At 43.7% G+C, this 27,376-nt stretch overlaps 1 protein-coding gene across 4 annotated transcripts in view; it reads left to right on the top strand.

The window, feature by feature from the left end:
* The window catches only part of LOC138757023 (DDRGK domain-containing protein 1), a 122,149-nt gene that overhangs the window by 51,970 nt on the left and 42,803 nt on the right, over window positions 1-27,376 (top strand). For all 4 annotated transcript variants that reach the window (XM_069923616.1, XM_069923615.1, XM_069923617.1 and 1 more), the window contains exon 3: window positions 15,840-15,952. In XM_069923616.1, the coding sequence (XP_069779717.1) occupies window positions 15,840-15,952 (113 nt within the window). The remainder of the gene's footprint in view (window positions 1-15,839; window positions 15,953-27,376) is intronic.

Genomic DNA, 27,376 nt, shown 5'->3' with positions numbered 1-27,376 from the left:
TTATGATTTCAACCCGCCTTTGCTTCTTTTCTATTCTATTCTTTTCTATTCTGGTTAATGTTTCTGAACTTTATTATGTTTTACTGTTTTCTTATCTTACATTATCACACACTGTAGTGTATAATTTTGATCATTTAATTGGCCAACAGGTTCATTTACTTTGATCGAGGACAATGCACTAGCTCAAACGAAATTAGTAAATTGCAGAGTTTGCATTCACATTCTGTTATTCTTAACAAATAATGTAATTGGTAGCTTAACTATTAAGAAAAACAAATACCAAGCTTACTGGTATTTAGCAGTATGGTTCACTTAGCAGTTAGGGCAGTGCTGTTACAGCGCCAGCGATCGGGACCGAGGTTCTGCGTTGTCTGAAAGGAGTTTGTGCATTCTCCCTGTGTCTGTGTGGGTTTCCTCTGGGGGTTCTGGTTTCCTCCCACTGTTCAAAAAATTGTACCAGGGGTTGTAGGCCGATTGGATTTAATTAGAGCAGCATAGGGCTCGTGGGCCAACAGGGCCTGTTACTGTGCTGTTTGCCTACATTTATAAATTTAAAAAATGGATCTGCTACTATTGACTTGGTATAAGATCAAAGTCAACATATAGTTAATATACCTTCTTCCCTAAAATGAAATGACTATATAAGATCTGTTTAATTCCAGTGTGTTGGAATGCAACACTCTTGGCAATCCAAGGTACTGTACTGGGGATTGGGATAGGGAGGGAGGGGATATAAGCATTATGTAATGTTAGGCGCTATTGGTAGCCCCAATAATGACGCAGACAAAAGACTGAGGGGAACGATAGGCTTTATTGAGCTAGAGACTGCTGGCCTGGGTCCAGGCTGGGAAAATGCTCGGGAAGGAGAGGGGACTCGACCTTTATGGCCCGGGGTCACATGGGCAGGACTAAGGGAGGAGCTAAGGCAGGGAGACACCCAGAGGACGGGCCAGCCAGAGCATACAATCATATGACCACATGTAACAAATGAAATTCTCCTCAATTTAAATATTCATTGTATTGTATAATGATTTGCTAATTGCATGTATGGAAAAATATTTAAATAAAATATTTAAAAAACATACATTTATGTATACTGTATTTCTATTTTCTCAGATAACAAATAAATAGGGGAGAGATGTAGACCATAAATAATGAAGTGCATTTATTCAGGACATGGAAAAAAATCAGATGCAACACCTTAAGAGAAACAAAGGAATACTCATTGGAGTATTAGAAGAATGAGAGGGGATCTTATAGAAATATTTCGAATGCTGAAAGGATTGGACAGAGTAGATGTGAATAAGATGTTTCTCTTGGTGGGTGAATCCAGGATAAGAGGGCACAGTCTTCAAATTAGAAGGTACCCATTTAAAACAGAGATGAGGAGAAATTTCAGTAGCCAAAGGGTCATCGATTTGTGGAATTTGTTGCCACATACAGTTGTGGAGGTGCAATAATTGGGGGAGTTTCAGGGGGAGATTGATAGGTATCTAATTTGTCAGGGTATCAAGGGATATGGGGAAAAGGCCAGAATTTTGAACTAAATGTGAGAATGGTTTAGCTCAGGGTGGATTTGCGGAGCAGACTTGATGGGCAAAATGGCCTACTTCTGTTCCTTTATCTTGTGATCTTGTGAATGATTTTACACAATTTTCAATATTTTGCAATGAGACATCTTATCTTTGCTGAGAACTTAGAAATATTATGTTCAATTGATGTGAATATTCTGTTATTGAATATTCCAAAATCAAGTTCTTACACATTTTTTATTGGCTTATTATTAGTCCAAAGGTCACCGTTTGAGGGTTTTGATCTTCCTAACGGAAAGACCACAATCTATCCGAGTCAGTAGAAGAAAGTTGAGCACCATCACGCTGAGCTCTGGTTCCCCTCAGGGCTGAGTGCTCAGCCCACTTCTGTTCACGCTACTGACCAACGAATGCATCACCAGATCCAGCTTCAACAGTGTCATCGAGTTTGAAAATGACACAGCAGTAGTTGGCCATATCACCAGTAACAATGAGTCGCACTACAGAGAAGAGGTGGAAAATCTCGTGAAATGATGCGAGAGTAACAGCTTAAGTCTCAATGAGGACAGGGCAAAGAAGATGATTGCGGACTTGGAATGATCACCCTCTACTACTCATAACAAATCTGTAGTAGAGAGAGTGAGAGCACAAAATTCCTTGGAGTTCACTCAACTAGTTACCTATCATGGACAATCAACATCTCCTCACCTGTCAGTAAGGTACAACAGCGTCTGCACTTCCTGAGAAGACTGAAGTGGGCAGGGCTACTGGCCACCATTTTATCAACCTTCTATAGGAGCTCTATCAAAGAGTGTCTTGGCTGGCTGCAGCAGAGTATGGTGTGGTTGATGCAGAGAAATGGATCGGAGATCAATCCAATGGACTATAAGAGTGGCATAGAATTACTCTTTCCCCCCCCCCCCCCTCCCTTCAACATGATCTAGCAAGATCGTTGTCTGAAGAGGGTGGACAAATTCATTGAGGACCTCTTCCAACCTGTACTACACAGCATCTTTCTGCTGCTCCCATCGAGGAAGAAATGCAGGAGGATTGGAGCCAGCACCACCAGACTGAGGAACAGCTTCTTCCCACAGGCAGTGAGAATGCTGAACGACGAGAGGAACTGCTTACACTAAACATCCAAGACTCTCATATTATGAAGAAAAAAATATTTATTTATTTTTATAGAATCGTAGAACGTTACAGAATAGTAACAGGCCCCTTCGGCCCTTCTAGTCTGTGCCAAACCATTTGTTTTGCCTAGTGCCACTGACCTGCACCCATTCCAAGGCCCTCCATCCATGTACAGATTAAATACTTGTCCTGCATATGTATTGTTTGTCTGTTTTCAATTATGTTTGTGTGTTTTGCACCAAGGACCGGAGAGCGTTATTTTGTCAGGTTGTACTTCTACAATTCGATGACAATAAACTTGAATTGACAAGTTTAAAAAAAACGCTTTACTAACATGAATCAAATACTCGATTGCCTTGAACTACCCTGGCATTATTCATAGAGTCATCAGGTTTAACAGCATGGAAATAGGCCCTGCACACCAGCTTGTACATGCTGACATGTACAGCTTATCCTCTTTGACTGCATTTGGCCTATATTCCTCAAAACCTTTCCTATCCATTTACAGTGCCCTCCATAATGTTTGGTACAAAGAGACATTTTTCCTTTATTTGCCCCATGTGACCCACAGTTGTAATCAAACAATTCACATGTGATTAAAGTTCACATTCCAAATTTTATTCAAGGTTATTTGTATACATTTTAAAAAATATATTTTATTTTTATGTTTATTTTCAAAAAATATGCATAGTAACATTTTAAATATACAATATATTAAACTTTTTTTTATCACAAACACAACAAACAAAAACAAAATAGTCCCTCCTTTTCTCCCTCCCCCCCTCCATACATACAGATCTGTTCACCTTCAGAACTTGTATAATGGGAGCTACTGTGACAGAGTATATAGATGTGTTTTTGGGAGATAAATTGGGAAAGGTTTATTAGAGTAGGTCACATACAAACACTAAAACAGATCTTATTTAAAAATACTGGAGCTCTGCCCTATGCTAGACATGTTGGGGCCAACAGTCTTTGCAAGAGTTTTGGAGAGTGCCTAAGAAACTTCACTAATAGATTGTTGTTTACAAAAAGGAAACAGATGAAAGAGCTTGTCGGAGCCGCAGACAGTCTGCAGAGGAGCTTGCTGTTCTAAGAGGGTCATGTGGTTTTGCAAGCAGAGAGAGTCAAACAGGTTTTTTTTTTCTGTGTGAGAGAAAGAGAGACAGCCAGACAGACAGAGATCACTTTACAGTGTTACAGCCAGTAACTGCAGCTGGGACTGGAACAGGACAAGCTGGCAGGCTTGTTGAAAGCCCCATTTGGAAGACAGCCTGGTCAAAGCCCTTGTGGCTCATGCAAGAGGAGAGGACTGGCTGTCTAATGTTTTACTTGGAATAAGGGAAACAAAAAGGAACTCTGTGGTGACCTGAAAGAAAGAGGTTATCATCTGGAGAACCCTGAAGGGGCAAATTTCATCAGCAAGACACTGGAATGGCTGATTAAAAAGGAGTCAGTTATGGATGTCCTGGAACAACAAATCTCTCTCTGAAAACCGACAAGAACCTTCCTGAATGGTAACCATTTACCTTTTGAGCACCAAAGCCTGGTAAACTTTATAAATGTTAAATTCTGTGCATAGTATAAAAATTGCCTGTAACCAGTGAACTTGGAGGAGTGAGAAGTGAGATTGGTCTGTGAATCAAAGAACTTTTCTGAACTTACATACACATTACATATATGTGCACTTAGAATTAGAAGGGGGTTAAGTTAAGTTAGTTAAGTTAATGTGTGATTCTATTTTCATGTTTAAAGATAATTAAAAGCAACTTTTGTTTGAGTTCCATTTGTCTTGGTGAAAATCTCTTGCTGCTGGGTTTGGGGTCCCCTGGGCTCGTAACACTATGGAGAGGGAGCGAAAGAATGAGACTACACACTGTGCGTCAGTTTCGCTTCCAACAATTTAATTTGAAAAACCCGTGCTGCGCCTTATAAGGTGGCCAGCAAGTCCAGCCTCTACATTGGTGGTGTCATAATGACGCAGCTGAGTGCGTGTGCGCGGCCCCTCTGACCACGAAGGAAGCAAATCCTGGTGGCGCCATCTTGACGCGACTGTGTGACAAATACGAAACCAGTTTGCCTGCATTGCGATGTGCGCTGCCGCACACCCTTCCCCCACCCAGAACTGTCTTTAGTGCCCCATTATCCCTGAGCACTGTGGGGCTGTGCCTTTAGGAGGTCGCCCCTGGTGTTTGGGTTGTGCTGGTATGATCTGCTGACTGAGGTCCAGATGTGCCAGTTTCAGCCTGTCCGCTGTGAACAGTTCTTCCCTACCCCCAATGTCCAGTGTGAAAGTTTTGCCTGAGTTGCACAGGACCTTGTACAGGTCGTTGGAGGGGTGGGGGGGGGGGGGCAGACATATTATACAAAGTCTGTGGTTGATAAGTCTTTGGGGATAGCCGCAGGCTGTCATCCATGATGTGAGGGTGGCAGGGAGGTGGGGGGTGCAAAAGAGGCTAACCTGTCCCGTAGGTCTTGTAATGATGCTTTTCCCTCGCCTGAGTCTTGGGAAGGTGGGAAGATTTTGCCTGGGGAGCCATACACCATTTCCTCTTTAGGTGCTGTCCTGATGTCCAGTAGGACCCAAGGAGCTTGTCCGCCCAATTTGGGCCATTTAAAAGGTCATGAGGGCTGATTTCATGCGGCGGTGGAAATGCTTGATGAGTCTTTTGGACTGTGGGTGATAGGCAGCGTTGTGGTGCAGCTTGATGCCCAGGAGCGTTGCGAACTATGTCCACAGTGCTGATGTAAACGGCGTCCCTCTGTCGGTGGTTATGCGGGCTGGTACCCCCCAACCTCACGATCCAATGCGTGAGCAATGCCCCGGCGCAGGAATCAGTTGAGGTATCCTTTAAAGGAATGGCTTCCGGCCATCTCGTGAGGTCTATTACTGTGAAGAGGTACTGGGCATCTCGGGATTTGTGCAGCAGGCCCATGATGTCGACATGTAGATGTTCGAACCGCCTCTTCGGAAGGTCGAACTGGTGGACCAGGATCTTGACATGATTGTAGACTTTGGATGCTTGACACTGAGTGCAATTGCAAGCCATCTGAGTGACTTTTCTCAGGCTGTGCCACACGAATCTCTCTGCTACCATACCGGTTATGGTTTTTGTGGACAGATATGCGAAGTCGTGAACAGCCTTGAAAACTTAATGCCTCCATTGCTGTGGCACTACCGGACACTGTGCTCCAGTGGAGACATCACACAGAAATGTATTGGGTCTGTCCGGCAAACTGAAGTCTTTGAAGCGAAGGCCGCTGATGGCTGTGTGCCTGTGTTTCCTTGTCCTCTTTTTGGGCCTGCACCAGCGGGAGTAGTTCAGCCAGGGGGATAAGGTCCAGATGACAGGTCGAGAGAGTGTGTTCCCATGACTTTGACCTTGCTGGAGAGATCCCAGATGGTGGTGGTGAACTCATATATAGGATAGGTGGTGTTGTTGGTGCGCTGACCAGAGGTCCTTGGCCATGGCGAAGGCGTGGGTAAGGGGCTTATGTTCCGTGAAAACCAGGCCCTCCAGAAAATAACGAAAGTGCCTGATAGTCAGGTAAAGTGCCAGGAGCTCCCTGTTGATCGTGCTGTATTTAAGTTTGGGGGGCGCAGGTGGCGGGTGAAAGGGGCCAGTGGCCTCCACTGACCTTCGAAGGATTGCTCAAGGATGGCCCCGATGGGTGTCGCCAATGTATCCACGGTGATTTCCGTGGGTACGTCCAATCTGGGGTGAACCAGCAAGGTGGCATTGACCAGGGCATTTTTCATTGTGGTAAAAGCTGTGTTGGCCTCCTCCGTCCACACTAGGGCTTTGCTTTGGCCGATATCATGGTAAACAGTGGTTTTACGATGCATGCTGTCTCCGGGATGAATCAGTTGTAAAAGTTAACCATCCCTGTGAATTCCTGGAGGGTATTGGGGGCGGGCGAACTGGCATATGGCTGCGACCTTTTCCGCTGATGGTGCAGCCCCATTCACGGTGATAGTGTGGCCCAAGAACTGCATGGAGTCTTTTCCGAATTGGCACTTTGTCATGTTCACTGTGAGTCCAAACTCCGACAGGCGAGTGAAGAATCTTTATGCTCCCTATGGTCCTTGCTTGAGATGAGTATGTCATCTAAGTAAATGAACACAAAGTCCAAGTCTCTGCCCACTGCGTCCATCAAGTGCTGGAAGGTTTGTGCCATGTTCTTGAGACCAAAAGGCATATGGAGGAATTCGAAAAGTCCAAATGGGGTGATAATGGCCGTCTTGCTAACGTCGTCCAGGTGGACAGGGATAGCCACGCACCAAATTGACTTTGGAGAACACCTTTGCACTGTGAAGGTTGGCTGTGAAGTCCTGTATGTGTGGGTCTGGGTAGCAGTCAGGTGTGGTGGAGTCGTTAAAACAGCAGTAATTCCCACAAGGCTGCCACCCGCCTGAGGAATTGGGGACCATGTGTAGTGGGGACACCCACAGATTGTCGGACCTGCGGACTATGCCCAGCTCTTGCATCCGGTAAAATTCCGCTTTGGCCAACTGGAGTTTGTCTGGGGGAAGTTTCCTGGCTTTGGCGTAGAACGGGGGCCCTTGAGTTGGTATGTGGTGTTGCACCCTGTGCTGTGGCATGGTGGAAATGAATTGTGGCCTGAAGATAGCCAGGAATTCGTCCAGGTGGTGGCTGTTCTCGCCTTTAGAGGTGCTCACCACGGCCCTGCCTGGGTTGCGTGCGATGGTAGCTTTGAGTTGGATAGCTTGGAAGGTCTGGGCATGCACTAGGCTCTCGGCTTTGAAGTCCTCCAGCCGGCTGCGCGCCCAAAGAAAATCAGCACTGAGGAACAATGTGTCCACCGCAGCCAGTGTGAAATTTCACTGGAACTTTTCATCGCCGAGCTATATTTGCTCGTTGCGCATGCCGAAGGTTTGGATGGTGGTGTTGTTTGCCGTCCGGAGCATGGGGCCTCGTGGTTTCATTCATGTCTCCAATGGGATGACCCTGAGTTCAGCTTCCATGTTGACCAGGAACCGTCAACCACTAATCTTGTCGGTGACATGCAAAAGGCTATTGATGCGGCCAGCCGCTGTGGCCATCAGGGGCGGCTGGCCTGGCCGTTTTCTGAAAACGAGCAAGGTTGCCTGCATTTTTGTGCCTGTCCTATCCAGCGTTGGTGATAAAAGCACCAGCTAGTGTTTGGTGCCTCTGTTGGCTTGCTGGAGCGCAGTTGTGCTCAGTTGGGGTGGGGACACGATACCTGGTTCATGGCTGACTGGTTTTCATGTTTCATGCGCCATAGGACATCTGCTCTGGCCATGACTTTGCGTGGTTCCGAGAAATACTCATCTGCTAACAGCAGCTGTATGTCATCTGGCATCTGCTCCAGGAAAGCCTGCTCAAACATGAGGCTCGGCTTGTGGCCCTCTGCTAGTGTGAGCATTTTGTCCATGAGTGTGGATGGTGCTCTGTCTCCTAGGCCGTCTAGGTGCATGAGTCTGGCGGTGCACTGTTGTCTGGACAGGCCGAGAGTACTTAAGAGGAGCTTCTTGAGAGCTGGGTATTTACTTTTCTCTGGGAGGGTTGTCCACCCTGGCCGTGGTCTCTTGGCCAAGGTTGCTGATGACGTGGCAGGACATTGTCAAGTTGGAGATGATCTGCTGGAGGTGGAGTTGTGCTTCCTCTTGTCTGAACCAACTGCGTGGGCGAAGCGTCTAGAAGGTCAATAGTTTCATGGCTACTGCGTTGACTGCTGCGGCTGCTCAGCTTCCGCAGCCATGACAAACGCGCAGCCGATTCACCTGCGTCACGATGTGCGCCACCACACTTGCGTACATTTTAAGTATATAGAGTATAGTCAGGGAAACTACATTTTTGTCTAAATAATAATTACTTTTATACCCATTTTGTTTCTTTTTATTACTGTATCTGAGCTCCTATGTGCTCCAGGTATGGCTGCCAGACCTTTACAAAAGTGTCATATTTATTCTTTAAGTTATATGTGATTTTCTTTTTCCCCATAGGGAAATAGCTGTTCATTTCCGCAGTCCATCGTGCTATGAGTAGAGGGAGTCAGACTTCTAAGATCGTGATATATATTTTTGCTCCTGTCAGTGCTATTTTTATAAATGGGGTTTGATATTTGGTCAATTTGTTTCTTATTTCCATGAAATTACCTAATAGATATAGCTCTGGGTTGTCCATGAAGGCCACTCCTGTTATCCTGGTTAATGTTTCTGCTATTTCTTGCCAAAATGGCCTCACTTTCATGCATGACCACATGGCATATTGAAAAGTTCATGTCTCAGTCCCACATCTGAAACAAATCTCTAAAATTTTGGATTTTGATCTGTGTAACTTTTGTCGGGTAAGATATAATTGGTGTAAAAAATCATACTGAACTAGTCCATATTTTGCATTTATAATTGATGTCATGCTGTCCTTACACTAATCAGACCAGCTTCTTTCTGAAATCACCACACCCAAGTCCGACTCCTATTTTTCCCTTGACCTCTGCAACCCTGGTTTTGGACTTACGCTCTGGAGAGCATAGTACATTTTTGTTATAAATTTGGGTGTTTCCCCATCCAGACTGTTCGTTCCGTTTCACTAATTTCAGATGGGGTCAACGTTGGTCCCCATCTTTCTCTTAAGAACGATCTAAGCTGGAGAAAACAGAAGGTTCAATTGGCCACTCCATATTTGGGTTTTAATTATTCAAAGGACAAAATAGTTCCTTCCATGTAACAGTCTTTAATATATCTTATACCTTTGTCATACCATGAATTTAATATTCTATTGCCCATGTTCATAGGCAGTAACACGTTTTGCACAATGGTGCTTTTATTGATATCCCTACTTTTTTCTGATACATTCATTAATTTCTTGCCATGTTCTAATCATATGTATTAGAATGGGGTTATCCGTACTTTACTTTAGTGATTTTACATTGCACTGTAAAGTGGCAAAGCAGCAGGTATGGATGGAATCCCCCCAGAGGTCTGGAAGGCTGGTGGCAAAACTCTGCATGCCAAACTGCATGAGTTTTTCAAGCTTTGTTGGGACCAAGGAAAACTGCCTCAGGATCTTCGTGATGCCACCATCATCACCCTGTACAAAAACAAAGGCGAGAAATCAGACTGCTCAAACTACAGGGGAATCACGCTGCTCTCCATTGCAGGCAAAATCTTCGCTAGGATTCTACTAAATAGAATAATACCTAGTGTCGCCGAGAATATTCTCCCAGAATCACAGTGCGGCTTTCGCGCAAACAGAGGAACTACTGACATGGTCTTTGCCCTCAGACAGCTCCAAGAAAAGTGCAGAGAACAAAACAAAGGACTCTACATCACCTTTGTTGACCTCACCAAAGCCATCGACACCGTGAGCAGGAAAGGGCTTTGGCAAATACTAGAGCGCATCGGATGTCCCCCAAAGTTCCTCAACATGATTATCCAACTGCACGAAAACCAACAAGGTCGGGTCAGATACAGCAATGAGCTCTCTGAACCCTTCTCCATTAACAATGGCTTGAAGCAAGGCTGTGTTCTCGCACCAACCCTCTTTTCAATCTTCTTCAGCATGATGCTGAACCAAGCCATGAAAGACCCCAACAATGAAGACGCTGTTTACATCCGGTACCGCACGGATGGCAGTCTCTTCAATCTGAGGCGCCTGCAAGCTCACACCAAGACACAAGAGAAACTTGTCCGTGAACTACTCTTTGCAGACGATGCCGCTTTAGTTGCCCATTCAGAGCCAGCTCTTCAGCGCTTGACGTCCTGCTTTGCGGAAACTGCCAAAATGTTTGGCCTGGAAGTCAGCCTGAAGAAAACTGAGGTCCTCCATCAGCCAGCTCCCCACCATGACTACCAACACCCCCACATCTCCATCGGGCACACAAAACTCAAAACGGTCAACCAGTTTACCTATCTCAGCTGCACCATTTCATCAGATGCAAGGATCGACAATGAGATAGACAACAGACTCGCCAAGGCAAATAGCGCCTTTGGAAGACTACACAAAAGAGTCTGGAAAAACAACCAACTGAAAAACCTCACAAAGATAAGCGTATACAGAGCCGTTGTCATACCCACACTCCTGTTCGGCTCCGAATCATGGGTCCTCTACCGGCATCACCTACGGCTCCTAGAACGCTTCCACCAGCGTTGTCTCCGCTCCATCCTCAACATCCATTGGAGCGCTTTCATCCCTAACGTCGAAGTACTCGAGATGGCAGAGGTCGACAGCATCGAGTCCACGCTGCTGAAGATCCAGCTGCGCTGGGTGGGTCACGTCTCCAGAATGGAGGACCATCGCCTTCCCAAGATCGTGTTATATGGCGAGCTCTCCACTGGCCACCGTGACAGAGGTGCACCAAAGAAAAGGTACAAGGACTGCCTAAAGAAATCTCTTGGTGCCTGCCACATTGACCACCGCCAGTGGGCTGATATCGCCTCAAACCGTGCATCTTGGCGCCTCACAGTTTGGCGGGCAGCAACCTCCTTTGAAGAAGACCGCAGAGCCCACCTCACTGACAAAAGGCAAAGGAGGAAAAACCCAACACCCAACCCCAACCAACCAATTTTCCCTTGCAACCGCTGCAACCGTGTCTGCCTGTCCCGCATCGGACTTGTCAGCCACAAACGAGCCTGCAGCTGATGTGGACTTTTACCCCCTCCATAAATCTTCGTCCGCGAAGCCAAGCCAAAGAAAAGAAAAATAGATAAAGTCCTTCCACTCCTCTATTAGAGTACATTCCCATTTGAACCCATGACGGGTGGGGGGGTCGGGGTTGGGGGTTGTCTTCAGTGAAGAAGGCTGCGACAAATCTATCCTGTGCAGCTGGGTAATATTTTTTGAAATCGGAAAGTCTTAAGTCCTCCCAGCCCGTAGTCCCATGTCAGTTTTGCCAGTGCAATTCTTGGTACCTTATTATTCCATATGAACTGTCTAATATGGTTCTTTAGTAGCTTAACATAGATTTTAGGTAGTGGACCACTGCCAGTGGGCTGATATCGCCTCAAACCGTGCATCTTGGCGCCTCACAGTTCGGCAGACAGCAACCTCCTTTGAAGAAGACCGCAGAGCCCACCTCACTGACAAAAGACAAAGGAGGAAAAACCCAACACCCAACCCCAACCAACCAATTTTCCCTTGCAACTGCTGCAACCGTGTCTGCCTGTCCTGCATCGGACTTGTCAGCCACAAACGAGCCTGCAGCTGACGTGGACCCTCCATAAATCTTCGTCCGCGAAGCCAAGCCAAATAAGAAGGTAATGGAATATGGAGTGATTGAAAAAGGTATTGCAGTCTTGGCATAACTTTCATTTTGATGCAGTTAACCCTTCCTATCAAAGTAATCGGTAAGTCTCTCCATTTCTGTTGGTCTCTTTCTATCTTCCCAAGAAGAGGAACGTAATATAGTTTGTACAGATTTTACAAATTATTATTATTTGCTATTCCAAGATATTTTATTCTTCCATTTAAATTTACTTCCTTTTTGTCAACTTTCACATTCAAAATCTGTTAATGGCATTATCTCACTTTTATCCATTTTATTTTGTAGCCTGATATTCTTCCATATTTTTCTCATGTTCCTTGTAATTTTCCAAAGATTTAGCCAGTTCTGATAGGTACAATAGCATATCATCGGCAAATTGACTGATTTGTCTTCTTCTTGCCTGACTTTGAAGCCCTTTATATTCTGATCCCTTCCGGCAGTTCAATCGCTGAAATAAAAAAGCTCTGGAGACAGGGGGAAGCCCTGTCTACATGATCTACTCAAGGGGAACACTGCCGACATTTCATTATTTGTTATTATTTTAGTTTGTTGTTTATGGTATAAAGATTTTGTCCAATTTATAAATGTTCTACCTATACCAAATATTTTGAGTGTTTTAAATAAAAAGGGCCATTCCAAACAGTCAAATGCTTTTTCTGCGTCTATGGAGACCGTAATACTTGGATTTCATTCAGATTTAGCCATGTGTATTATATTAAATAATCTTCTTAGACTATTTGAGGAAAGTCTTCCTTTTACAAATCCTGCTTGGACCTAACCTATTAGCCAATGCTTTTGCTAGTATCTTGTAATCAGCATTTAACAGGGATATTGGATATGACAAAGTTTTTGTGGTCCCTATTCTTTTATTGGTAACACTGTAATAATCATGGTTGAGAATGACTCTAGGAGGGTCTGAGTTTCCACAGCTTAGTCCAGGACATCCATTAAAAGGGGCATTAATAATTCTTTGAATTGTCTATAAACTCAGGTGAAAATCCATCCTCTCCCTGTGATTTATTAGCCTGTAGGGTACCCAGAGCCTTTTCAATATACCCCCTTGTGAAGGGAATATCTAATTCTATCCTTTCTCTCTCTTGCAGCCTTGGAGGTTTGACATTCATCAAAAATTCTTCCATTTCATTCTCATCTCCTAGTAATTCTGATTTGTATAGCTTTGTGAAATATTATCTAAGTGTTTTTAATTTCTTTTTGCTTATATTTAGAGTTCTGTTTCTGTTTTTATAGCATTTATCATTCTTGATGACTTCTCTGTTTTAATCTACCAAGCTAAAACTTTATGCCCCCTTTCACCCAACTCGTAGTATTGTTTAATTTTTAATATAGATTTTTCTGTCCTATATGTTTGTATTATCTTATATCTTAACTTTTTATTCTCCAGTAATCTGTATTCTTCTTGTAGTCCTGTTCTTTGATATTTTCTTTCTAATTCTGTAATATCCTTCTCCAAGTTTTTTACTTCTGCCATATGTTCCCTCTTAAGATTCTTTGTATAGGATAGAATTTGTCCCCTTAAGTATGCTTTAAGCATGTCCTATATTGGAAAACTATTGTTAGTAGATGGCAGGTTTGTTTCACAAAATATTTCACAAACTACCTGTCTCTTTATAAATTTGCAGAAGTCTGTTCTTTTAAGTAATGTAGTATTGAGACATCATCTTTATACATTCTCTTGCTTTTCCATTATTGCTTTAGTTAATATTAATGCAGAATGGTCTGATAGAAGCCACACTAAGTATTCTGTTTTTATCACTACTTTTTAACTGGGCAGAAATTAAAAGAAGTCAATCCTTGTTTATGAGTCGTGCACCTTGAGTAAAAAGCGTAGCCTCCATATATTGTTAAGATTTAGATCTTTAATATAAGAAATTGTGGTTTTTGCTGATTTTGCCCTTGTTATTGTTCTTGCTGATTTATCTAGTATTAGGTCCAAGCAGGAATTAAAGTCTCCTGCAACTAATATATTTGTCTTCCTTCTAATGTTTTTAAGAAGATGTCCTTCATAAAGGCTTCATTTTCATAATTCGGGGCATAAATATTCATAAATGTCCATGCTTCTCCATAAATTTTCCAGTGTGCCATTACATACCTTCTATCTTGATCAATCGAGGTATTTTTATTAATTAGGATAACCACCCCTATTGCCTTTGAACCAGAGGAAGACAATATTATTTATCCCACCCACCCTCTTTTTAATTTATCATGTTCCAATTTGGTAAGATGTGTTTCCTGCAAAAAGATTATATCCACTTTTAATTTCTTTTAGTATGTCAAGGCCCTCTTCCTCTTAACCTACTCGTTTATCCCATTAATATTATGACTAATAAACTTTAGTGTTTTATCAATACCATTTTTCACACAAATATTGTATAATAATAATAATATCTTCCCAATTTTGTAAATACTGTTGTAACATTTCCCTATTAAAAGGCATTTCCAATGCATACATTTCCCCTTTAAGGAACACACACACACATCCCTAGCTCTGACGGTGACATTGACAATTGTACCCAGAAGCCCGCGATAAAAACATTCTTCCAAAGAAGAAGAAACCCTCCTTTTGGCGCCATCTTTTAGAATCGCTCCTCTCCTGGCTCCATCTATCCCCCAAAGTTGGAGTTCCCACATTGCTGCTTTCCTTACCACCTTTCTGCCTTTTCAGAGCTCTCCATATAAACCAATATTTTTATTTCTTTTAACAGTGGAAACAAGATGGCTCAGTACTATTAGCATAAATAAAAAGATACATCTTTCAGTTAGTCCTGTTTTGAAATGGTCTTTTCAGTCCTTTGAGTTGGCAACTTTAATCTTTTCATTCTTCCACTTCTTCTTTATTCCTCAAAATTTGTCCATTACCTTCTGAGACATCCACCTTCAGCAATGCTGGACAAATTATTGAATATTTAAAGTTTTTAGATCATAGTTGTCTCTTTACCTTATCAAATTGCTTTCTTTGTTTGACCAAGGCAGAGCTGAAGTCCTGGGTCAGCTGTGGAAAAGGTCAAGAACTTCATGTTACTTGGTGTCAACATCCCTGAGGATCTGTCCTGGGGCCTCCATGTCAATGTAATCATGAAAAATGCTTGCCAGTGGCTATACTTTGTGACGAGTTTGAGGAGATTTGGTATGTCACCAAAGACTGTCAAATTTCTACAGCTGTACCATGGAGAGCATTCTGGCTGGTTTCATCACTGTCTGGTATGGATGTGCCAATGCACAGGACAAGAAAAAAGTACAAAGTGTTATGAACTCAGCCAGCGACATCACAGGCATCAGCATTCGCTCCATTGAGAATATCTACAAGAGGTGGTATCTATCAATCCCTATTCTAAAGGACCATTACCACCCGGGCCATGAGGAAGGAGATACAGGAGCCTGAAGACGAATACCCAGTGGCACAAGGACAGCTTTTTTCCCTCTGCCTTCAGATTTCTGAATGGACAATAAACCACAGACACTACCTCACTTTCTCTTGCTTTTTTTTGTACAAATTTATTTGTTTTAAATGTAGCTTTATAGCAATATTTTAATTGTAATACTGCCACAAAACAACAAATTTTGTGACATGTTCATGATAATAAATTCTGATTCTGATATTTAAAGTGATGAATGATAGATTCTTGATTAATAAGGGTGTGAAAGGTTTTGGGGAGAAGACAGAAAAATGAGGTTGAGGGGCAAAATGCATCAGCCATGATTTGAATGGCCTAATTCAGCTCCTATGTCTTATGGTCATGTACCTACCACCTTTTACAGGGCATACAAAGAAAAAATATTTTTGTGGATTCAGCAGAATCTTGGATCCTTTTTATGGAAAGTGGGGTTCATTTTGGATGTTTGAATGTTTATTTTGTTTCTGACTTGACAATTGTATCACAAACATTTATTTTGTCTTTGTTACAGTTGATGAAGTAGATGCAGAAAAATTCGATTCAGAATTTCATACCCAGGGCAAAATTGGTGCTAAGAAGCAACGGAAATTGGAAGAAAAAGAACAGCGCAGAGCACAAAGAGAGGTACGAAAAATGTTATGAATAAATAATAAAGCATAAATGTTTTCTCTTTTCATTTCTCCAAGTGATTAATGATATTACAGCAAAACAAATGTAAATTCAGCACTTTTCATAAGCTCCTCTAAAATAATTATTCATTGCTTGGCCTGATGGAGAGTCATGGAAAGAACAAAGGCTCTATTCATTGTTCCTTGATCTTGGTAAGGATATTGTGAAAGTACTAAAGCCAGTCTTATTGTCTGTGGGCTATGCAGAACATCAGCCTCATTCTATTTTAGTGCAAGTATTAAATCAAATGTTGCTGGATGGGAATTGCAGCATAGAACTGTGGCGAGTGTTTACTCTTTTCCCTTTTAGTCTACTGTTTATTTAACAATATTTATTTATTTTTATATATATGTACTGAATAAAATCACTTGTCTCTATATGTGTTTGCATGGTTTACACTGAGGATTGAAGAACTCTGTTTTGTCCAGTTGCATTTGTACAATAAAATCCCCTGTATCCGGCACCTACAGGGAACATGGATGCTGGATATATGAATATATAGGAGTTGACTGAGGCATACTCCTACAATGTCTTAACTAATACACTAACATTAAGAATACACAGTTTAAAATACAAAAGACAGTACAAATTGTAAAGTAATTTGAAAAAAATCAGTATTGTAGTCCTTAAAAGATAGCAGAGCGGGAACTTGTAGCATTGTAATTTCGGGACCATCGCTGAAAGAGGAGAAGTGAGGGACACTGTGAGTGTTGGGAACTAGCTGGAGATGAGTGGAGTTTAAAAGGAAGCAGTGGGCAAGTTAAGGGTTAAACTGAACAGTGATTGGTGGGAGTAGTAATAAAAATAGGGAGCAGTAACAAATAAGAAGAGGCGGTATCTATCAATCCCAGCTCAAGTGGAGCGGCCAGTGTGCGAGTGACTCAGGGTAGGAGTGGGATTTAGAGACTTTGGCTCACAAGGCTTTGGAGAGCAGAGGATGAGGACAAGCTTGATTCCAGTGAGGCAAGACCATATAAGATATTTGTATTTAAATGGAGACAGCATGATGCTCTGATTACAGAACGTGGAAAATCTGGGAGAGTACTTGCATCCCTGATGCAAGCGGTGCAGTTCTTGGGAGACCGAGTTATGTTACTGGAACTGGAGCTGGATGAACTCCAATTAATTCGGGAGGCAGATAGTAATAGAGAGGAGCTTCAGGAAGCTAGTGACTCCCAAAAGACAGGAGGCAGGTAACTGAGTGACTGTTAAGAGAGGGAAGGGGAATAAGCAGACGGTGCAGAGCACACCTGTGGCCATTCCCCATAACAATTTGATACTGTTGGAGGGGATGATCTACCAGGGACAGGTTGTGGTGATCTTGTCTCTGGCACAGAGGCTGGCCCCTCAGCCTCAGAAGGGAAGGGAAGAGAAGAGGAGAGCTATGGTGATTGGGGGACTCGTTGGTTAGATAAGTGGATAGGAGGTTCTGTGAATATAATTGAGGCTCCTGGATGGTCTGTTGCCTCCCAAGTTCTAGGGTCAGGGATGTCTCTGATCGAGTTCACAGCCTTCTGGATGGGGAGGGTGAGCAGCCAGATGTCATGGTCCATGTGGGTACCAAGACCATGGATAGGTAAGAAGTTAAAAAAGCAGAAACTCAAGGGTGATAATCTCGGGATTGGTGCCTGTGCCATGTGCCAGAGAGGGTAGGAATAGGAAGTTGTGACAGATGAATACGAGGCTGAAGAGATGGTGCAGGGGGCAGGGGTTCAGATTTGTGAATCATTGGGATCTCTTCTGGGCAAGGTCCAACTTGTACAAAAAGGATGGGCTGCCCTGAACTAGAAAGGGACCAATGTCCTGGCTGCCAGTTTTGCTAGGACTGTTGGGGAGAGTTTAAACTAATTTGGCAGGGGGTGGGAACCAGAATGTGAATGCACAGAATGGGACAGAAGGACAAAAGCATGTTCTGAGTTTGTGAGGAAAGACAAACGGGACAAAACATAAATGTAGCCAATTAGGTCTAAAAGCACTCCTGCTCCGAATTTATGGCAGATCCCACAGAGAGAGGGCTGCCAAACTGTTATACATGGAGTAGTTGGGTGACTGCACCCCTCTAAACTAATGAATGACATGCTATCCCTGGCATTTGGCCAATGGCCAGATATATTATTCAAACAGCTTTTCCTGGAGAGGATGCCAGAAAACATTAGACTTATTATCGCAAAGTTCTTTCAAAGACCCCATGGCAGTAGCTGCAGATGCAGACATCCTGTGGCTGGCAAAAAACACACACCAAAAGGTCTTCAGACAATGTCACTGCATCACAGCTGTCTGCACCCAGCACCTCTGTTGTTGACACTACTTCCCAAGCCAACACTCTCAACACACTAGCTCCTATAACGCCGGCGCTGGGGAGTCAATGCATGTACCCTTGCATTCTCGGGAAACGCCCTAGCCGACTGTCGTTAATGGCTGCAACAGTTGGCCGAAAATCTATGAGCCTTCTATATACTTGGGATCAGCTATCCCAACGTAAAGTCAGAGGTTAGTGTTTTTCCACCAAATGGCTTTGATGCACGTTATCCTACCTCTAACCTCCAATTCACTGCAGTCAATAATTTCAACATACCCAAGATACCAAAAAAAGGAATGTTCAGTTCAAGGGGAACATTTACACATGGCTTTTTATTATCGCAGCAGTGTCACGACTGCTACTCGAGGCAGATTTCCTTCAAGCTCATTTGTTCATGGTGAATTTAAAAGGCATCAGTTGGTGGATAGTACAGGTACACAATCCTTTATCTGGAACCCTTGGGGGACAGTATGCTCCAAATTTCAGATTTTTCCAGATTTCGGAAAGTCAGTTTAAGCCCACCCGAATTGTGCTGTTGTATCCATTTACCCCCCCCCCCCACCTTCCAGTCGCGCTGCCGTCTCCGCGCCTGACTCTCACTGCTAGTCTCTCCCCCTTGCCTGCCCGACTCGCACTGCCGGTTTCTTCCCCTTGCCTGCCCGACTCGCACTGCCGCCTCTCTCCCCACATGGCGGATTTTGGATTTTTCTGGATTTTAGATGTCCGGATAAAGTATTGTGTACCTGAACCACCTTTCAAACTATTTGCCTGGTAGAATCACGTTTCTTCAAGCCCTGCAAAAGACTGTTGATAAGTTTTCCAGATTTGTAGAAGAGTTTCCCGAAATTACAACTCTGCAGTTTTCAACTTCCACCAGGAAACATGGAGTAACTCACCATATTTCTATCAAGGGTCCTCCCATTCATGCTAAGGCATGTCACTTTCCACTGGAGAAACTGCAATTAGTTAAACAAGAATTCCACAAAATGGAAGAGCTGGGGATAATTTACAGGTCTGACAACTCATGAGCGTCTCCATTACATTTAGTCCAAAAACGCACCAGAGGGTGGAGACCTTGTGGAGATTATAGACGGCTCAATGCCGCTACTATACCTGATCGCAACCCTATTCCCCATTTTCAAGATTTTTCAGTGAATCTACATGGGGCGAAAATCTTTTCAAAAGTGGACTTTGTGCGCAGATATCACTAGATGCCAGTGGAGCGAGACAACATCTCGAAAGCAGCAATAATTATCCCTTTCAGATTGTTTGAATTTTTGCATATGACTTTTGGGTTAAAAAATGCAGATCAGACCTTTTAGTGAGTTATGGACGCAGAAGGGCATGGCATGGCTAACACCTTCATTTTTCTAGACGACATATTAGTCACCAGCAAAACTAAAGAACATGAGAATTTGGACTGACCATCAATCCAGATAAATGTGTTTTTGGACAGCAGTCCATAGAATTTTGGGGGCATTCAGTCACCGACAAGGGCATGGTTCCACTGCCTTCCAAGATCGAAGCCATTACTGAATATTCCAGACCAACCACTGTCAAAGGTTTGCAAGAGTTCTTGGGCATGGTTAATTTTTTTTATCATCAATTCCTTCCAGCAGCAGCTCACATTGTGAAGCCTCTGTTCTATCTGCTGTCTGGTAATGTCAAATCTATTCACTGGACAGATGAAAGTCGAAATGCAATCATAAAGACAAAGGAACTATTACGTCAAGTAACCATGCTCAGTTATCCAGTCCTGAATGGAGCCACTGCCCTTTCAACAGACTCGTCTGATGTGACCATAGGGGATGCTCTGCAGCAGTATGTCAATGGACAACAGAAGTTATGGGCATTCTTTAGCTCCCTCCTCTGTGAGACTAAGTAAAAATACAGCACCTTTGATAAAGAGCTCCTAGCCATATATTTGTCCATCCATCTCTTCCATTACTTTTTGGAAGGCAGACACTCACAGACCATAAACCAGGGGTGTCAAACTCAAATTCACAGAGGGCCAAAATTAAAAACTTGGACTAAGTCGTGGGCCAAACTAAATATTTATTGAAAATTTTCAACAATATCTGCATGTTTTCTCTTCTTTCAACATATGTAATGTTAAACTTTTTCTTGTTTAATAATTGTTTTGGTTAAACTCTTTCCAGAAGAAGCATTAACAAATGAGAAATAAAATATTCAATAAATAATATTTCTCTATAGCCTTTAAGCTCCTTTTAAATGTATTTTTTTTCACAAGCCAACAAGTCAAAAAAATAACAACGTGCTTCAATGAAAATCCAATCTTTCAACTATGAATAGTCCAAAGTTAACCAAAGAAAATATGAATCCAAGCTTAGCTTGCTACACTGTGATTTACTCTGATGCACCTGGGTCTAAACCAGATACTTGGCATCTCTTCTTCGATGCAAGTTCATCAAACTCTGGGGTCAGAGTTTGCCTCCCATCTGTCTTGAAAGGTCCTGTTTTCTGTCTTTCGTTTGGCCATTTTTCGTAAGGGGTTTATTACACATGAGTTGGACGACAGGTCGCAGATGCTAATGAAAGTAAAGAGAGGAGGTGGGGGCGATTAGCGGGCTGACGGGCCGGCATTTGCAAAGCATTCTGGGATTTGTAGTATTAGCTGTGCATGCGCTATACTGGCGCGGCGGCCAGCAGGCCAGCTCTAATACATATTTGATATGATCTTGCGGGCCAAATATAATTATATCACGGGCCAAATTTGGCCCGCGGGCCTGAGTTTGACATGTGTGCCATAAACCCTTCACCTTCTCATTTTCGAAGGTGGCGGAGCCCTGGTTAGCTCGACAACAGTGGCATTTATCCTTCATTTTGGAATTCTCTTCCAGAAAAATGCACATTTCTGGAAATGACTATGTAGTGGCTGATGCACTTTCCTGCTTAGATGCGTTTGAGGTATCAACTACGGACCACAGTATTGACTACATGGCTCTTGCCACTACCCAAGCACAAGAAGGTGAGATGGAGTTGTATCGCCTCCTCAATAACCAACCTACAATGCAAGGATGTGCAAATTGATGTCAACAGCAAGCCGCTCTTTTGTGACATGTCAGCAAGATATCCATGGCCAGTGGTTCCATCTTCGTAGAGATGCACATTTTTGATTCTGTCCATTGTCTTTCTCATCCATCTATCAGATTGACCGTTTGACTGATTTCAGACAGATTTGTTTGGCACGGTCTGAAGAAAGACATCACACAAATGGCCAGATCTTGTATAGGTTGTCAAAAAGTCAAAATCCATCGGCATATGAAAGCACCACTACAACCCTCCCCACTGGTAACTCGCTGCTTGGACCATGTCCATATGGACATTGTGGGACCAATTCCAGTATCGCGAGGTGAGATAGAATATAAAGATATGTTTTTGGGAGATAAATTGGGAAAGGTTTGTTAGTGTAGGTCACATACAAACACTTTAAAACATATCTTATTTGAAATACTGGAGCTCTGCTAATGCTAGACATATCGACCCCAACAGTCTTTGCAAGAACTTTGGAGAGTGCCCAAGAGACTTCACTAATGGATTGTTGTTTTTAAAATGGCAAAAGATGAAAGAACTTGTCAGAGTCACCTTCTGTCTGGAGTGGAACTTGCTGTTCTAGGACAGTCATGTTGTTTTGCAAGCAGAGAGAGTCAAACAGGCTTTCTCTCAGAGAGAGAGAGAGAGAAAGAGAAAAATCACTTCTACAGTGTTACAGTCAGCAACAGCAGCTGGGACTGGAACAGGACAAGCTGACAAACTTGTGGAAAACCCCATTTGGAAGACGGATTGTGAGTGCTTAGTTCAGCCTGGTCAAAGCCCTTGTGGTTCATGCAAGAGGAGAGGACTGGCTGTCTAATGTTTTACTTGGAATTAGAGAAACAAGAAGGGACTCTGTGGTGACCTGAAAGAAAGATGTTATCATCTGGAGAACCCTGAGGGGGCAAGTTTTTTCAGCAAGACACTGAAGTGGCTGGGTGTTCAGCATACACAAACTGACAAGAACCTTCCTGAGCAGTGACCATTTACTCTTCAAGCACCAAAGCCTGGTGAACTTTATAAATGTTAAATTCTGTGCACAGTATAAGAATTGCCTGCAACCAGTGAACGTGGAGGAATGAGAAGTGAGATTGGACTGTGAACCAAAGAACTTTTCCGAACTTACACACACGTTACATGCACATGCGGTTAGAATTAGAAGGGGGTTAAGTTAGGTTAGTTAAGTTAATAATGATAAGTTAAAGTGTGATTCTGTTTTCATGATAATTAAAAGCAATTTTTGTTTAAGTAACCATTTGTCTTGGTGAATATCTATTTCTGCTGGGATTTGGGATCCTCTGGGCTCGTTACAGAGGCTATCGCTATCTCTTCACAGTGATTAATAGGTTTACGAGATGGCCTGAGGCAGTCCCCATGGTGGTTGCTTCTACGGACTCTTGTGCACAATCATTCCTTAATTCCTGGGTGGCTCGCTTAGGCCTACTGGCGCACATAACTTCTGACAGAGGACCCCAATTTACATCTTTGTTATGCATGGCCTCATCTCGGCTGTTTGGCTCTAGGCTTCATCATACAAGCATCTGTTACCTTTAGTCCAATGGGATGGTTGGCCAATTCCATCGTCACCTTAAATCAGCCTTAATGGCCCATTTGATAGTCCCAACTGGGCAGATGAAATACCATGGGTGTTGCTCAGCATTAGGACAACTCCAAAAGAGGATCTTCACACTTCGTCTGTGGTCCCAGGGGAATTGGTTCCATATGGATCCAATAAAGATGAAGATCCCAAAGAGCTTCTGAACAGACTAAGGGATATCGTAGGCAAATTATCCCCTGTACCACCATCATCATGTGGCAAACATGTTTCTTTTGTACCACACGAATTGAAGGACTATGAATACGTGTTCATACGTAGAGGAACACATGGACAGCCCTTGCAGGTGCCATCCGAGGGACCATATAGGGTGATAAGACAAATGGGGTCAACCTGCATCTTAGACATTGCTGGGCAGTCTCTGTCATTCAAAACTGACTGACTCAATCCTGCCCATGTTGACAAAACTGCCCATATTCAATAGCGAGCAGTTTGACACAGGTGTTAATCTCCCAAAAAAACTACCAGGTGATAGTGCAGTTCTGGTGGGAGGCCGGGGGTGGGGTGGGGGAGGGGGGTGAATGTGGACTGCCGTGTAACGGCTCTATAGATAGGGTACAACTCCCAAAAATCTATTGAACTGGCACAGGACGTCATAACGTCATCACATGGTGTGTGTGGTTCAGTGTTTTAAAAGAATATGTAAATTATTCGATTTACCTGCAACTGTGTGTGTCATTGTTTTGCGCTCATCAGCCACCACTGCGTTTTCAGTGGCTACACTCTTATATTAAGTCACCTCTTAGCATTTGGTGCCCTAGCTCTGTCAATCTTGCTTCATCTGACATGTTCTCCAATTCCCCCCCCACCCCCCCCCCCCAACAACACCACCCCTCCCAACAACCCCTTTTAGCGGGCCGGGTCAACCCCGCACACAACAGGCTGAATCGCCGTAGCGAACAGCACGGCAAGGCACAGGGGCTATCCCCCCACCGCGCAGAAGTTCCAGGCTGCTGGAGCGTGTTGTCAGGGGAATAGCCAGGCCTGCAGTAGCATTATGACATCACTCCCGTGAGCCTGTCGCCTCCCCTAAAAAGGAACGCACGTGTTTTGACGGCAATTACTGGTTTACTTGCTTGGTGTGGACAGCATTTATTTCAGCAGCTCTGCCTTTAGCAGGGCTACACCCTCTCAACTCAAACAAACACATATCTCTTTCTTCTCTGCCCCATCCACCCTTCCTTCTCCTCCTGCTCACTCTCAACTTATTAAAAAGCCAAAGCCATACAACATGGCAGCCACCAAGGACCTCCTTGTTGCCATTTATTTTGATGCATGGAATGTAAAAGATTAGTGTTATGAATCATGGACTGACCTTTTGGACTGTGGACTGTCATTTTAAAGGGTGAATTTCTACTGAGAACTGTGTAACGTTGATTGTGGTACAGCTCACTTCTGGTTTGGCAAGATAGAGCTCTGCAGATAAGAATAGGAGAGGATTGCATTAATTGCTAGAACTTCTGAGGAGGAGGGGAGAATCCCGATTGCTGAGGCAGAGAGAAAGAGTTCGGTGGAGCAGCCGGAAGGATACTCAGAGACAGCACTTGCTCTGTTGAGAATGGGTCTGACTGACTGAATTAGAGTGTGACAAAAAGGTCACTTTGAGTCTGCAGTTAAAGAAGGAAATTGTGGAAATCATAGGCTTCATAAATGAGGTGATTATAAAATAAACAACCTTGAAAAACCAAGGGAAGTGCATGGTGAAGAAACCTGCAAAGGATTCGTAAGTTTATTGCCAAGAAACATCAGTCATCCCTCTCTCCAATGTTCATTCAATGACTTTTTATTATCAATTGAAGAACTTGGACATTGAACTTTGAGAGTGAATTTTGTGGACTGTATTTTTGGACTGACTTATTTGACTGGTCTGACCTGGGGTTTTGGGGACTTTTCCTTTTTTTAAATATTGGACACAGACTGAAATAATCTGGTTTTTTTCACATGCACACTTTTTATAAATAGATCTGTTTTAGCGAGTGGTGCAGTGAATAAGGCACAACAGAAGTTGTCTGTGAACTGAACAAACAGAACAGTTTATTGGAATCTTCGCAAGACTTTAAATAATTACAGTTGGCGTGCTATCACAATCACCCGTCCTCTGAAGTCACGCACCTCCCAGAGTTCTTTGTGACCCCCTGGCCACTAGGAACTCCTGATCCTGCAGGGGCCTGCAACTATGGACGCTAGTTTGATAATGGCCACATAACCCCCAGTTCAGAAAGTATAAATTTGTACACCCATGCTGGGTGGCTGGGATAGGCACCAGTGTACCCACCCCCCTTAAGTGTGTGAGTACCTAAGTGGGAGGTTCCTGCCATCTACGTGCTTCTGGAATGAAATTCTCTGGGCCCGTTAGGGGGGCTCCATAAACCATTTCTGCAGAGGACGTAGCTAGATCTTTCTTCGGTGCGGTACAGATTCCTATAAGTACCCAAGGTAGTTCATCTATCCAATCCAGTGCTTTAAGAGGTGCCCTGAGAGCCATTTTCATATGACAGTGAAAACATTCCACTAAGCCATTGGACAGGGAATGATAAGCCGTTGACTGATGAAGTTACATGCCCAGCAACTGTGCCATTGTGGACCATATACCAGACATAAACTGAGCTCTTCTGTTAGAGGAGATATACATGGGTAGTCCGAAACACGCTATCCATTTGGCGATGAGGGCTCTTGCACAAGCTGAGGTGGAGGTGTCAGAGAGTGGGACAAGCTATTGTGAAGAGGTGAGTAGCACCCTTGGATGGGGCTAATGGGCTGACAACATCCACATGAATGTGATCAAACCTGCGCTGTGTGGGTGCAAAAACCTGTAGTGGGCCTTTGGTGTGGCGCTGAACTTTTGAGGTCTGGCATTGGATGAACATCCTTGCCCAAGCACCGACTTGTTTTCCTGCGCAGTTCACGCCACATGAATTTGCCCTCCACGAGCCTTGTCGTCCTAATTGAAGGCTGAGCCAATCTGCGTATGGCATCAAACACCTGATGTTGCCACACAGCAGGTACACTGAGCTTCGGTTGGCGGGAGGTTGTGTCACAAAGTAGGGAGGCATTTGCTGGACCAAAACGTATGTTCTCCAATTTCAGTCCCGATATGGGAGTGTGGTACGCGGCCATCTCTTCATCTTCCTGCTGAGCTTCTGACAAAGCCATGAGGTGTATACTGGGAGCAGGCAAATGGAGGGAAGGGATGGTGGTGCAGGAAAGCGTGTTGGCAATTAGATTGTTCTTCCCAGCAATGTGTTTTATTGTAGACATAAACTCTGAAATGTATGAGAGTTATTGTAATTGTTGTGCTGACCACGGATCTGACATCTTGGCCAAGGCCAAGGCCAATGCTTGTTATCCGTGTAGACTGTGAACCCTCTGCCCTCTGGGAAATAGTGAAAATGCTGTATGGCCAAGTAGAGGGCAAGGAGTTACCTGTCAAAAGCACTGTACTTTTGCTCTGGAGGTCTCAAATGATGATTAAAGAAAGCTAGGGATTTCCAGATGCTCCAGGACCCTGCCTACCGTAGTGCCTGATGCCATTGGCAAGTCAACCCTCGGGTGCACGAGCATAATGGCTCTCGCTAGCGCTATCTTGGCAGTCTCGAATGCAGCTGTGGCCTCGTCATTCCATTTCAGTTCCTTGGGATGTCTGGACAAAAGTTTGAAAAGTGGCTGCATAACTTTGGCTGCAGCTGACACGAAACGATGTAAAATCTAATCATGTCAACAAATTTCTGCAGGCCCTTTTTAATGATAGAGGGTCTCGGAAATTTGCAAATGGCCTTGACCTTGGAAGGTAGAGGAACTGCTCCGTGCTGACTGATGCAGTGGCCAAGGAAATGGATTGATGTGAGGCCAAACTGGCATTTGGCCAGGTTGATCGCTAATCCATGGTCATCTAGCCGCTGATATAGTTGACGGAGATGGGCCTGGTGCCTGCTGCCGTGAGTGCCTAGTGATAAAGTTGTGGCCCAAATAAATGAATATGAAATCCAGGCCCTGGGTAACTGTCCATTAGGTGTTGAAATGTCTGAGCCATGCTTTTTCAACTGAAAGGCAAATGGAGGAATTCAAATAGCCGAAACGGGGTAATCAAAACAGTCTTAGGAATGTCATATGGGTGAACTGGGATCTGATGTTACCTGTGCATCAGGTCATTTTTGGAGAAAATCTTAGCACTGTGGAGGATCGCAGAGAAATCCTGTATATGGGGAACTGGGTAGTGATATGCTGCAGTGATGTTGTTCAGATGCCGATAGTCCCTACAAGGTCTCCACTCTCCAGATGCCTTATGTACCATATGTGGCAGTGATACCTAAGGGCTGTCGAAGCTGTGAACAATCCCCATTTCCTCCATGTGTTGGAATTCGTCGTTAGCCAACCGCAATTTATCCAGAGGTAGCCGGTGCGCTCGAGCAAG

This window comes from Narcine bancroftii, chromosome 3 (assembly GCF_036971445.1).
Source record: "Narcine bancroftii isolate sNarBan1 chromosome 3, sNarBan1.hap1, whole genome shotgun sequence".
Taxonomy (NCBI): domain Eukaryota; kingdom Metazoa; phylum Chordata; class Chondrichthyes; order Torpediniformes; family Narcinidae; genus Narcine; species Narcine bancroftii.
This window is presented reverse-complemented; position numbering and strand designations above follow the sequence as displayed.